The sequence below is a fragment of the Ornithorhynchus anatinus genome, chromosome 20 (assembly GCF_004115215.2).
Source record: "Ornithorhynchus anatinus isolate Pmale09 chromosome 20, mOrnAna1.pri.v4, whole genome shotgun sequence".
Lineage (NCBI taxonomy): Eukaryota > Metazoa > Chordata > Mammalia > Monotremata > Ornithorhynchidae > Ornithorhynchus > Ornithorhynchus anatinus.
In genome coordinates, this window is record NC_041747.1 from 6350678 (window position 1) to 6363881 (window position 13204).

General features: G+C 53.1%; 1 protein-coding gene across 3 annotated transcripts in view; it reads left to right on the forward strand.

Moving 5' to 3' along the window:
• The window catches only part of FREM2 (FRAS1 related extracellular matrix 2), a 73330-nt gene extending 60126 nt beyond the window's left edge, over nt 1-13204 (forward strand). The window contains exons 15-24 of one of the 3 annotated variants that reach the window (XM_029048099.2): nt 275-406; nt 1606-1937; nt 6304-6496; nt 7135-7239; nt 7776-7903; nt 8757-8891; nt 9068-9194; nt 9733-9920; nt 10888-11034; nt 12112-13204. In XM_029048099.2, the coding sequence (XP_028903932.1) occupies nt 275-406; nt 1606-1937; nt 6304-6496; nt 7135-7239; nt 7776-7903; nt 8757-8891; nt 9068-9194; nt 9733-9920; nt 10888-11034; nt 12112-12618 (1994 nt within the window). In that variant the 3' untranslated portion in view covers nt 12619-13204. Of the gene's footprint in view, nt 1-274; nt 407-1605; nt 1938-6303; nt 6497-7134; nt 7240-7775; nt 7904-8756; nt 8892-9067; nt 9195-9732; nt 9921-10887; nt 11035-12111 lie in introns of those variants that run through there. The other 2 variants (XM_039914900.1, XR_003753904.2) reach the window with 2 other exon arrangements.

A 13204-nucleotide genomic window follows, 5' to 3' on the forward strand; every position in this document is an offset into this window, starting at 1 on the left:
TGCTGGTTTTGGATCCAACCAGCCCTGCGGTCCCCTCGTCCCTGACAGTGGCCACATTATGCTCGGAGGGAGGGACAGTGAGATAGGTCGTTCAGTCAATCCATCAGTCAGTCATTCTCCATTTCCATTCTTCCCCTTTTCAAAGTCTGTAATAGGCGAATAGGAGCTGCCACTTCATAAAGGCGCCTGAGATCTGGAGCCTCAGCTTCGATTCCCCCCCCACCCCGCCCTCCCGAGAACACAGTATCCATTGTTTTTCCCTTCTTTCCTCTAGGTCTCTGTCCTCCTCGTGTGCCCGGGGTCGTCGGTGCAGAGCCGTTCTCAGCCAAATTGCGGTACACCGGCCAGGAAGATCCAGACTTCGCCAATCTCATCAAGCTCACCGTCACACTGCCGCACGTCGACGGTAGGGTAAAGCGTGGCGTCTGACGCACGTGCTTTGGTTTCCTGGGGCTCTTTCGGTTGGTTGAACAGCCCAAGGGATCCACACCCAAAATATCGCCTCAGTTTGCCAACCGACGGGACTGCTTTTCAATTAGCATTTGACCCCGGGCCTTCGGTCCCACGTTTGGAGCCCCGCGTTGCCGCTGCGCTTCAGGAATTGGGTGGGGTTAGCGGCAGGCCCGGTCTAGCATCTGTCCGGCATTTCCTCCTTCCAACAGTACCACGGAGCCTATTGCATTTCTTGAGAATCTTGCGTAAGACTCAACAAATGTAGACGTGGCCTTAGGCATTCAGCGAGCACTTGGGAACTTGAGATAAGTATCTGAGCATATGTCTTTAACGTGCGGTTGACGTCTTGTAACCTGGGCCTTCCAAGCCCGTCTTCATATTTACATCAATCAAGACATTTGCCTTACTTTCCTCCTAAATCGGACTGAGAAATGCAAGGGGATTTAGAATGGTGGTGAACTCCTTTTGGTTCTCTTTTCCTGTTGGAAGAGGAGTTTGAAACTAATTGGGACCTAAAGTCTTGTCCCGCTCCCCCCGAGTATTGCTTGGGTCTCCAAACTCCAAAAGCGCCCCCAAATCCAGGGGTACTTGATTAATTTTAAATTTGAATTTAGTGTTGGGCACTCTCTCCTACCATTTATGATGGGAAACTGAACTGTCCAGTGACATCTATTGTCCATCCTCTATGGGCAAAACCCTGTCCCGGGTGAACTGACAGCTGTTTTTCTATCTAAATTCCCCCGAGTTTAGCTACACAGCCATCCCCTAGCCATCTTCCGAGGACAGTGGAAGCGTTACTGAGTGATTTTGAAATGCTGGGCAAATGTGAAATGCTCTGCCCATAGGTATTAAAGTGTGTCTACACAGGAAGAGTGTGGCCTAGTGGAAAGAACACGGCCCTGGGAGTCAGAGGACCTGGGTTCTAATCCCGGCTCTGCCACTTGACTGCAAGTCATTTCATTTCTCTGTGCCTCAGTCTCATCATCGGTAAAATGGGGATACAATATCTGTTCTCCCTCCCCAGTAGACAGTGAACCCCCATGTGGGTCAGGGACTATATCCGACCCGATCATCTCGTATCTACCCTGGGCTTAGTACAGTACTTGGCACGTAGCGAGCGCTCAGTAAATGCCGTCGTTGTGGTTATTGCAGGCATGCTTCCAGTCATCTCCACGAGAGAACTGTCCAACTTCGAACTGACCCTCAGTCCTGATGGGACGAGGGTGGGGAATCACAGATGCTCCAACCTGTTGGATTATACCGAAGTGAGGACGCACCACGGCTTCTTGACCAACACCACCAAAAACGCCGCGGTGATCGGCGAGACTTCCCCCTACCAGTACAGCTCGGCGATGAGGGGCACCCGGACCCTGCGATTCTATCGCAACCTGAACCTGGAGGCCTGTCTGTGGGAGTTCGTCAGCCATTACGACATGTCGGAACTCCTCGCCGACTGCGGAGGCACCATTGGGACGGATGGACAGGTACAGTTCATTCATTCGGTTGTATGTAATGAGCGCTTACGGCGTGCAGAGCACCGTTCTAAGCGCTTGGAAAGTACAGTTCAGCAATAAGTAGAGACGGTACCTGCCCACAACAGGTTTACAATCTAGAAGGGGGGAGACAGACATCAAAACAAGTAAACGGGCAATAATCGCATCGGTATAAATAGAAGTATAGATATAGACACATAAAAACAAGTAAGCAGGCATTAATATAAATAGAATTATAGATATAGCTGCATCGAAACAAGTGAACGGGGATTAATGTAAATAAATAGAATTATAGATATTTTATATACACAAGTGCTGCGGGAGTGGGATAGAGCAAAGGGAGCGAGTCGGGAGGGGGGAGGGGGAGCTGAGGAAAAGGGGGGTTTAGTCTGAGAAGGCCTCTTGGAGGAGGTGAGCTTTCAGTAGGGCTCTGAAGAGGGGAAGTGTGACTGTTTGGCAGATTTGAGGAGGAAGGGTGTTCCAGGCCAGAGGTAGGACATGGGCCGGGGTCGACGGTGGACAGGTGAGGACGAGGCAGAGTGAGAAGGTTAAAGGCCTGCCCCACCTCTGCTCGGCTCCTTGCCGCCTGCTCAGAGTAAAGTTACCCCGGGCTTGCTCTTCACCTAGCTACATTTACTCTCTGCGCTCAACCCAATGGTACTTGTTAAACACTTAACTATGTGCCAAGCACCTGTTCTAAGCTCTGGAGTGGTACAAATTAATCAGGTTAACCGACTCCGATAATCATGTCCTCCACCTGACGATGGAATAATAGGAGTACTAATTCCGTTTCTCAAAAAGCCCGTCCTCCTCCTCAAGAACCTTTTCCAGAGGTCCTTATGTATATATATTCTCTCTCTCTCTCTCTCCTTTCTCTCCTCTCTCTCTCTCTCTCTCTCTCATTTTGGCTAACTACACCTTTTGGTTAGAACATCATTAGAGAAGCAGGAACAACGAGCTTACATTCTAGAGGGACTTCATTCATTTAGAAATATCCTCTAGACTGTAAGCTCATTGTGGACGGGGAACATGTCTACCAAGTCTGTTGTATTGTTATATCATACACTCCCAAGCACTTAGTAAAGTGCTCCATACACGGTAAGTGCTCAATAAGTAGCATTGATTCATTAATCATTGAGTTTACCGCCCGTGAGGTTGTCCACGTCGTCCCTCTTCCTGCCAACAATTCTCTGCCTCCTGGAGAAAACTAGCAGCCCCTGCCCTTGCTTTGGGGTTGGCTGCCCCAAAAGGATTAAATTCGCTACCACTCTTCCCGCTAATGCACTGATCAAAGGGAGTCCGAGAGGCCTCTGCCCCCTCACATCTTGCTCTCCTACCCGGCTCCCGCTGCCCGTTCAGGCCAGAGGAGTGGGCTGGAGTGTGAATAGCTTCCTAGAGGATGTTCCCGTCCCCACCCTGGTCTGAAATCCCCTCCCATCTCCCTTTTGTTGTCCACCTCCTGTTTTTCCTTTATTTGTATCTGGACTCTCTTCATTCCCGACCCCATTTAGGTCTGGAAGCACAGAATGAGAAGACTTTATGAAAAAACTTGGGGGTTCAGAGGCCACAGGAGAGGGTAGACTATTTAATCACTCAATCAAGAAGAGTGAAAAGTTACCCATTTAGATCTATTTGATTTTTGAACTTCTAAGAAAACTGAAATTTAATTATTTAAGAGCAACAGAGACGTTCACCAAAAATAGACAGGCTTTAGCAAACTTGTCAGCTTGGGTTTTCCTGTTATGTAGCAGAACAGAGTTTTGGTTTCTTTCCTATAGGTATTACAGGAAGCTTGTATGCAGGAAATTGGGGCATTTGAGCATTTCCATGTATTTCCAGCCAAGTTCTTTGTGGAAATGACTTTCCTTGTTCCAATCCATTACAGAACTTGGCACAGTAGCTTAAGCAAATTACCGTTGAAACAAATTATATTAACTCCATCAAATTTAACTGAGCCTTTGCCAAAAATAATGCGACGGAGAATACATTAATTTATTTTTTAATGTGCCAATTGGTAGTTGGAAGAGACTGTGATTGAACAGTGCCGAGGACCTGGGTTTTGTGCTCTATGAAATTGGATGTTTCTAGCAGTGATCTAAAGGGGGTGTGTGTTTCAAATCTCACCTACTCATTTTAACCTAGATGTCAGGGAATTAGGGACAGTCTGATCTGGTGGAAAGATCACAGGACTGGGTGTCAGGAGACCTGGGTTCTAGTCCCATCTCTGCCACTTGCCTGCTATTGGCATTTGGGGAAAGCACTTAACTTTTCTGGGCCTCAGTTTCCTCATCTGTAAAAGTGGGGATATCTGTCCTCCTCCCTCCATCTTAGACCGTGAATGCCATGTGGGACAGGGACTGTGTCTGACCTGATTATCTTGTATGTACCTCAGCGCTTAGTACAGTGCTTGTTCAGAGTAAGCATTTAATAAGTACCATCGTTGTGAATTTGGCTTCAGCCACCTAGCAGTTTTAAGCAGTGAAGTTAAGAGCAGCTGTAGGGGCGGAAGATTATTTCTCCCCAAGGCCAATTAAATAGTGTGTGTCCGTAGACATTGCAAAAAAAGGAATAGATTCTTCCCTTTCTTCATGGACCGAGAGTGCACCCGTGATTCCTCCCCCTCTCCCAGATTCTTCTCTTTTCTTTCTCTTGAATCACGAAAGGTCAAAAACCCTCTTTACAAAATTCCAATAGACACAAGAGCATCAGCTGGGTGGTCAAGGCAAAAATGAGGCTCTGCCATTTCGGCAGGTTTTTTTCCCCTGTTTTCATTCAGCCTGACATTCCACTTCACCTTTGGCCATCCTGGCCCCCTGCCATCCCCTGGCACCAAAGAGCCAAGGTGGCAGGTGGGAGGCTATGACCCGGAGAGAAGAAAAATGAATTCAGGAAAACCTCCAGAAGACATGCTGACTGCTAATTGGTGGCTCTTCTGGATGTTTGGGAATCTAATATGGCTCCATGTCAGCCCTTGAATGGTCCAGGAATAGAGGCTTTGTAGATTCAGTGGAAGGCCAGGAAAGCTACAGAGAACAGGTGAAGGAGAAAAAACTTTGATTCCCCTCCAGAAAAGCCCGCCGGGGCTCCCCAGAATCAGCGAATCCAAGCTTCTCGGGGAGGGCGCCAGCGCAGCTGGGATTTTCCAGGGAGTGAACTATCCGTGTTTTCTCCCCGCAACGTGTCCGAAAGCGGTGAGATGGATGGATAAAGATGCTGGCCAAACTTTTTCTTGGCACCTAGGACATGTATTAGGAAATCAATTACCTAAATGTATTAAGTGAAAAAAACCCGAAAACCCTTGGTGATTTATTAAATCCATTGAAGAAATGTTCGTCTTAATTACCTGTAGTAGATGGATTGTAGTTCACTTAATCATTTGTACTGTACTTCAGGAATAATAAACGGGCATTTCAAGATCATTTACTAAATGTTGGTAGTCTACCCCTTAGGAAAGTATGTTCCCGGGGGGAAGACCTCTACTGCCGAAAGCTTTTCCTGCAGAACTGAATTTGGAAATTGACGGCGACTAAGCGGATAGAAATCAAACAGCTTAGTTGTTTATGTCTTAATATCAGTTTGGTGGTGCGGATCTCTTACGCTCCTCCGTTCTTACTCCCAGAGCCCCCCTACTTCTAATGGTATTTGTTAAGTACTTAACCGTGTGACAGTTTGAACACGGTCCAAGTCCCGTGTGGGGCTCACAGTCTTAATCCCCGTTTTGCAGATGAGGTAACTGAGGCCCCGAAGTGAAGTGACTTGCCCAAGATCACAGAGCAGACAAGCGGCGGAGTCGGGATTAGAACCCAGGTCCTTCTGACTCCCACACCTGGGCTCTATCCACTAGGCCATGCTGCTTCTACGCTGCTGTCCAAATCCCCCCTCTGTTGACGCCCTCCCCCGGGAAGGTGGACTTGCTGATTCTGGAGAAAGTGGAGGAACCGGGCTTAGAACCCCAGTGTCCTGACTTCCAGTCCCGTGCTCTTTCTGCCAGGCCACCGCAAATTTCCGCTGAACCGATGGTTCTTATAATGCGATTTTCCTACAATTCATTCGTTCATTAGTATTTATTGCGCGCTCACTATGTGCAGAGCACTGTACTAAGCGCTTGGAATGGGCAATTCGGCAACGGATAGAGACAATCCCTGCCCAGTGACGGGCTCACAGTCCGATCGGGGAAGCAGATGGACAAAAACAAGACCACATAATCACGATAAATACAAGAAGTTCTCTTCAAGAACACGGCTAATGCGTTCTAGCGGCAGGAAACGCGACGTGAGCGTCCAGGGCGGCCCCGTCAGGTGTTTTGGTTTTTTGAAGGGGGGCGGGTCTTCCCGAGCCGTCTCTCTCCTGTCCCTAGGTCCTCAACCTCGTGCAGTCCTACGTCACCCTGCGAGTCCCCCTCTACGTGTCCTACGTTTTCCACTCCCCGGCGGGGGCCGGCGGCTGGCAGCACCTGGACCTGCAGTCGGAGCTCCGGCTCACTTTCGTGTACGACACCGCCATCCTGTGGACGGACGGAATCGGCAGCCCGCCCCAAGCCGAGCTCCAAGGTTCGCCGGGGGGGCCCCCGTCGTCGACCCCCGAGGCCCCTCCGTCCACCCCACCCGTCGGGCGGCCAAGGGGCTGGAATGCCAGCTCTGGGCCCAGCCCTCGGGGAGCCCGGTAGTCGATCAATCAGTACATCGTATTTACTGAGCTCTTACTGCGTGCAGAGCAGTAATGATAATTATATTTGCTAAGCACTTACTGTGTGCCATGCACTGTTCTAAGCACTGGGGTAGATACAAGACCCGAGAGGCCCCCCGACGTGGACCCCCCTCATTCTTCTCCAAGGGGGCCCTCGGGAACATTCCCGGCCCTCCTCACTGCCGCCTGTTCCTGTGAGGCGGGCGGGGAGTTGGGGGTGCAGAGGGGAGTTATTCTTCTTCCCCTGCTCAAGCCGACGGGGACGAGGGACCGATGACCCCTTCTCCCCTGCCAAGAGAGCAGAATGTCCTCCAGGAGTCACTGAGTCAGATCGTGGCGGCCGGGCCGCCCCCCGGCCCGCCATCCTCTGTTGGGTGAAGACGCGGAAGCCCTTAGCGGTTTGCGACTCGTAGGGGTTCCCCCGGCTCGGTGAGAATCCCAGTCGGGTCCCGCCGCCACCGTCCAGCCAACCCGCGCTACCGTCTGTTCCTCCCCCGGCCAGGATCCCTCTTCCCCACCAGCATGAGGATCAGCGAAGAAGGGCGTCTGGTGGTGAACTTCAAGACCGAGGCTCGGTTCCACGGTTTGTTCTTGCTGTCGCATCCCGGTAAGGTCATTTGGCCGAAGCGCTTTCGTGGAGAGCGCCTCGTTGCGGGGAAAAAAAGAGCAATCGGCTACACGCTGTATGAACAACAGACCCGCTACGGGGGATGCTTTCATAAATGAGTTTTTAACTTGCTGACTCTCCGGGGACTGGCAGTGCACATTATGCAAACTGAAAGATGTTTCAAGTGGAATTATATTTTCACCACTGCTCCCGTGGAGCTGGAGTCCCTCCGGCCTGGGGTTCTGTCTCCTTGAGGAAAGAGATGATTCCTGGAGAAACAGTATGGCGACAGCCCTCCCGGACTGCCCTCCCTGTTGATAGGAAATGCAGTTCGTGAATGAGCGCGGGGGAAAGGAGCGGGTCTCATGTTTACGCTGCAGCTTCTGGATCCCTTAATAATGATGGTATTTCTTAAGCGCTCACGATGTGCCTGGTGCCGGGATGGATCCAAGCAAATCGAGCTTGAAAAGCTTCTAGGGCTGCGAGGCTTTCAAGCAGTGCGCCTGGTTTACCGTGTCCAATCTGCATCTTTCTAGCGTCCGTCGCGAGTTCTACGATCACTTCCACCGACCACCCGGGCCTGACCTTCTCCCTCCACCTCGTGAGGAGCGACCCGACGTACCACCAGCCGACGCAGCAGTGGAGCTTCGTATCAGACTTTGCGGTACGTTGCCAAGCCCGGCCCCCGGCTGGGTCCGCCGTCGGCTCCAGACGGGATCGTGGGCTCACTGGGTGTCAAGAGCCACGAGACCTGGGTTCTAGTTCCGACTCTGCCCCGGCCTGCCGTGTGACCCTGGGCAAGTAATTTAACGTCTCTGGCCCTTGGTTTCCTCGTCTGTAAAATGGGGAGAATAGGACCTGCCGCTCCCCTACCTTATAGGGATATCGTAAGGAGAGGATGAGGTGAACGACGTGAAAGTGCTGTAATACACCATCTGGACCCCCGACCCACAAATCCTCAGTGATTCAGCTGACCGTCCGTGTCCGTCTCCGGACCAAACAACCCCAGTTGCCTGGTCGACCAGTCTGTCCTCAGTGGGCCCCTTTTCTGTTTCTCTCATTTTGTTCACTCCATTTTCTGGGTTGCTCTCCAGTTTCCCTACCTCCTTTTGACAACACTGTGGTCAAAACCAGACCCAGAGCTTTATCTAAACGCCGAGCAGTCGGTAGAGAGAGCAGAAGTAAACTGTCCTTCTCTGACAGACTCTGGCCTGTGACTTACACAGCAGCATGACAGTGCGGAGGCATAGACCTCTGGTGGTCCCCTGTGAGCCCCGGATCTTTTTCTGCTGAATTTCTGCCTGGTAGTCTTTCTCCATCTTGTAATTATGTCATCTGGGGTTTGTCCCTATGTTTATATGTTGCCCTAAATTCCAGGAACTCTCCCCCTGTTTCTGGAGGACCCTTTTACTCTTTCGTCACAGTTACTCGGGGTTGTACTGTGGATTTCCTGATGCTATCGACCCCCACCGAACTTGACCAGATGGCAACTGATTGAAACCTCTCTCTTCTCTTAGGTTCGAGACTATTCCGGGACTTACACAGTAAAGCTCATCGCCTGCACGACCGCTCCTCAGCAAGAGTTCAGCATCCCAGTCATCTGTAACCCCCGAGAGCCAATCGAGTTCGACCTGGATATCCGGTTCCAACAGGTAAGGCCCTAAGGGATTTGCCGTTTTCTCCTTTTGACGAATACTCTTTCCGTTGAGGTGATGATAAGGATGACCGTGGTATTCGTTAAGCGCTCATTGTACGCTAGGCTCTGGGCGAGGTGCCGTGGTGTGGACTTCCATGTGCGCGTTAAAAGGCTTTTTGCGATCTGTCTTAGGTCAGCGATCCAGTGGCGGCAGAGTTCAGCCTCAACACGCAGATGTTCCTCCTCTCCAAAAAGGCTCTTTGGCTGTCGGACGGATCCATGGGCTTTGGACACGAAAGCGACGTGGCCTTCTCCGAAGGTAAGCCGCCACATGACTCTTCTCCGAGTCTGACTCGGGAGGGGTTGTTACTGGGCAGATGGGTTTTGGGGGAGATGGAGGCACGCCCCTTTCTTGGCCCGTTCACACGGCAGAGTCGTCTCTCGGGCTCGTGTCACCGGAGGAATTTTACGCCTCCTCTTGGCTCCGCGGCGATCAGCGCGGCCTCACATAAGCCTTCCGAGTCACTGTTTTCATTTTACTTTTCAATATCCTCATCATCGTGATCACTGGTGCTTAGAGAGTGCCTCCTGGTAGAGAATGCGTCTCTTAATTGTTGTGCTGTAGTCTCCCAAGTGCTCTGCACACAGTAAGCGCTCAATAAATATAATTGAATGAATGAACATAGTAACTGCTTAGTAAATGCCACAATTACTGATATTATCATCACTATTATCTGCCGCCGAGGAGAGTGGCCACGACCAGCCCCCCGAGTTAGACCCGAGGCGGCTCATCGCCGGACGGGGGCCGAGGGGAGTCACGGCGCCACGTCTCCACGGTGCTCCCTGTCTCTTTTTAGGCGATGTGATTTACGGGCGGGTTATGGTAGATCCGGTCCAGAACCTGGGAGATTCCTTCTACTGCAGCATCGAGAAGGTCTTCCTCTGCACCGGGGCCGACGGCTACGTCCCCAAGTACAACCCGGCCGGCGCCGAATACGGCTGCCTGGCTGACTCCCCCTCCCTCCTGTACAGGTTCAAGATCGTGGTAAGCCCCACGGTCGGGAAGACCCTCAGGCCGGGGCCAGCTCCCCGCCTCCGTCGGCTCCCCGTCGGATCCCGCGTCTCACCCGGCAGCTTCTCCCTTACGTTCGCTTGCGAAGGGACCGGTGTTTGTGGGGGAAGATCTTGAACGCCTCCATCCCTCCCCTTCTACCCCCTCTCTGATGGGCGTGTTAGCCGTCGGGAGCTTCATCTCCCGGTCCCTTGCACGGCCGTTAATGGGTGTTCGAAGGAAGCCTCCGCAACTCTTGCAGCCCGAGAAAATCTGAGCGATCTGTGATCGCTACATTGGCGGGAACTTCGGAGGTGCAGCGACCTCTCTGTCCTTTTCGGGGGCCGTACCCGTGAATTGTTCACAGTGGCCTTATCGAGAGGACAGCTGATACCTTGGCTATTCCGGCTGTTTGCTAGGAGGTCTGAGACGGCCCAGGACGGTGACTCGTGACCGGGACCGGGACTACATATGATGGTGACGATGGTATTCACGAAGCACTTACTCTATGCCAAGCCCTGTGGTGGACGCAAGATGAGCAGATCAGACCCAGACCCTGACTCACGAAGGACCCATGATCTAAGAGGGAGGGAGAGCAGGGATCTTAGCCCCCATTTTACAGATGAGGAAACTCAAGTCCGGAGAGGCTCAGCGGACTTCTCCCGAGGGCACACGGCGGGCAAGGGGGCAAGAATCCGGGCCCCACCAATCCAGTCCGCCGTCTCCCTGCAAAACTATGAACTGTGACCTGCACGATAGATACGACGGGCCCTGTTCTGTTGTGTGCATATCTATGTGTGGTGACGTCCATAGCCGTAGTTTACCACGTGTCCCTTTTCTCGTTGGGTTGCTCTGGGCGGCTTTTCACCCAGGGCTTCCAGGACCCGCTCGGGGCTGCGCGCCACTCAATGCTCCCTGCAGGCAGCATCGGGCGCCCCCTCAGTCATTTTTCTCCCCTTAGGACAAAGCTCAACCCGAGACCCAAGACACCAATTTTGGAAACATCCTCTTTAATGCGAAACTTGCCGTCGATGACCCCGAAGCAGTGCTCTTAGTTAAACAGCCAGGATCGGATGGATTTAAAGTGGACTCAACGCCCCTCTTTCAGGTGAGCAGCTGAGGAGTCGGGGTTATGAAGCGGGGGGCGGGGGAGGAGGGGTTAAGGGATGGCTGTGTCAGTGGGCCCCGCTCAGCACTCACCACCGGCCCTGCTCAGTCCGCCGGAGCTCTGACCTTATTTCGCCAAACACTCTCTGCCCTATTTCTAATTCCTACTGTTCCCGATCACTTCACCGCCCATCATCGTGGGCTTCGGTCCCGGTGCCCGGGCCGGAAATAAGCTAAAGTTAGATCCCATCGGAGGTTGGGTGGGTCCCCGACCGAGGCTGGAGCGTAGTCCGTTCTGCTCCCCACCATCCCAATCCCAACTAGGGGGGATTTGGGCTTCTTTGACGGCCAGTTGCGGAAGGCTTCTGGGAGGAGGAAAATAATATTTAAGTGTTGAGGCATTGTGGCCTCCTGGAAAGAGCATGGGCCCGGGAGTCCTGTCCTTGAGGGCAGGGATAATGTAATAATAATAATAATAATAATAATAATAATAAATAACGATGGTATTTGTTAAGCGCTCACTATGTGCCGAGCCCTGTTCTAAGCGCTGGGGTAGATACAAGGTAATCAGGTTGTCCCAAGTGGGGCTCACAGTCTTCACCCCATTTTACAGATGAGATAACTGAGGCACAGAGAAGGTAAGTGACTTGCCCAAAGTCACACAGCTTACAAGAGGCAGAGCCGGGATTGGGACCCACGATCTCTGACTCCCAAGCCCGTGATCTCTCCACTAAGCCACGCTGCTTCTCCTCCGTGGTACTCTCCCAAGCTCTTGGGACAGTGTTCTGTACATAATAAGTGTTCAGTAAATACCATCGATGATGACGGTGGTGGACTCTAATCCCGGCTCCACCACTCGCCTGCTCGACGACCGTGGCCGAATCCCTTAACTTCCCTGTGCGTCATTTTCCTCATCTGCAACACAGGGATGAAATGCCGTTACTCCCTCCCATTTTAGAATGCGAGTCGGTGTCTCCTCTGATCTCCTCGCTTCCCGGGGACCTGGAGCGGCGGCTGCCAGGCTGTTTTTACAGCAGCGGCAGTTGGCTCAGGCCCAGCTGAACGATGTGTTTTCTAGGTCTCCGTCGGGCGCGAGTGGTACGTCCACACCATATACACCGTCAGGTCGAAAGGGAGTGCCAACCGAGCCATCGGGAAGAGGAGCGCCGAGCTGCAGTACCACTCCCTGCTGGGTCACGGGACCGCGGGCTCCCCCACGCGCGGCCGCCGGAGGAGGGAGGTCAGAGACCCTCCCCGCCTCGCCCAGGAGATCGGCGCCGAAAACAGCAGGGGGACCAACATCCAGCACATAGCCCTGGACCGCTCCAGCAAGAAGCAGGCGGCCCCTCGGGACGCCCCTCTGGGCCGCGTGACCCCCGGGGGGCCGAGCGACGGCGGCCCCGGGGTCGGCACGGCGGCGGGGGCCGGGGCGGCCGGGCTGCTCGCCCTCTGCTCGCTCGTGGCGGCGGTTTGGTCCTTGAAGCGCCGGGCGGCGTCCGGGCCGAAGGGAGCCCCGGGGGGTTCTGGGAACGGCGAGCCCACGGTGGCCTCACCCCCCTGCAGCGGCGACAGCTCGGAGGTCTGATTCCCGAACGGGGAATCGGGGCCCTCCCGCCACGCTCCACGCTTTGCCTCGGACTTCGACCGCCGTTTCCACGGACAGAGGGGTTCGTCTCCACCTCCCGCCTTGGGCGGGAGGCGGGGATCGTGCCCTGACTTCTTCAGAGGCACAAGTCCAGCATTGCTTGGAAAAGACTTCTCGGTTTCTTCCCCGCTCACCCTTTACAGACAGCGGAGAAGAAGTCGCCCAGAGGTGCTATAGTGAGCCTTCTTAGCGTTCTAAGAGGGCGTCTGTGATTACTGTCTCGGCATGAACTTTGGAGGTGCAGTGACCTCGGTGTTTTTTCGGGTGTCGTATCCGTTAATCGCTCACGGTGGCGTTATCGAGAGGATAGCTAATATCTTGGGTGTTCCGGCCGTTTCCTAGGTGGTCTAAGACAGCCCAGAACGGTGACCGGGCAGGTGTCTCAGCCCGTGCCTTGTTTTTTCTAGTTAGATGCAGGGAAGGACAGGAGCCCCGAATCATTTCTCCACGGGGCTTTCCTTTTCTAACTTAAGCTTCTGGCAAACCAAAGAACGCATAAACCAGCGGAAGGCTCGGTTTTCTGAAA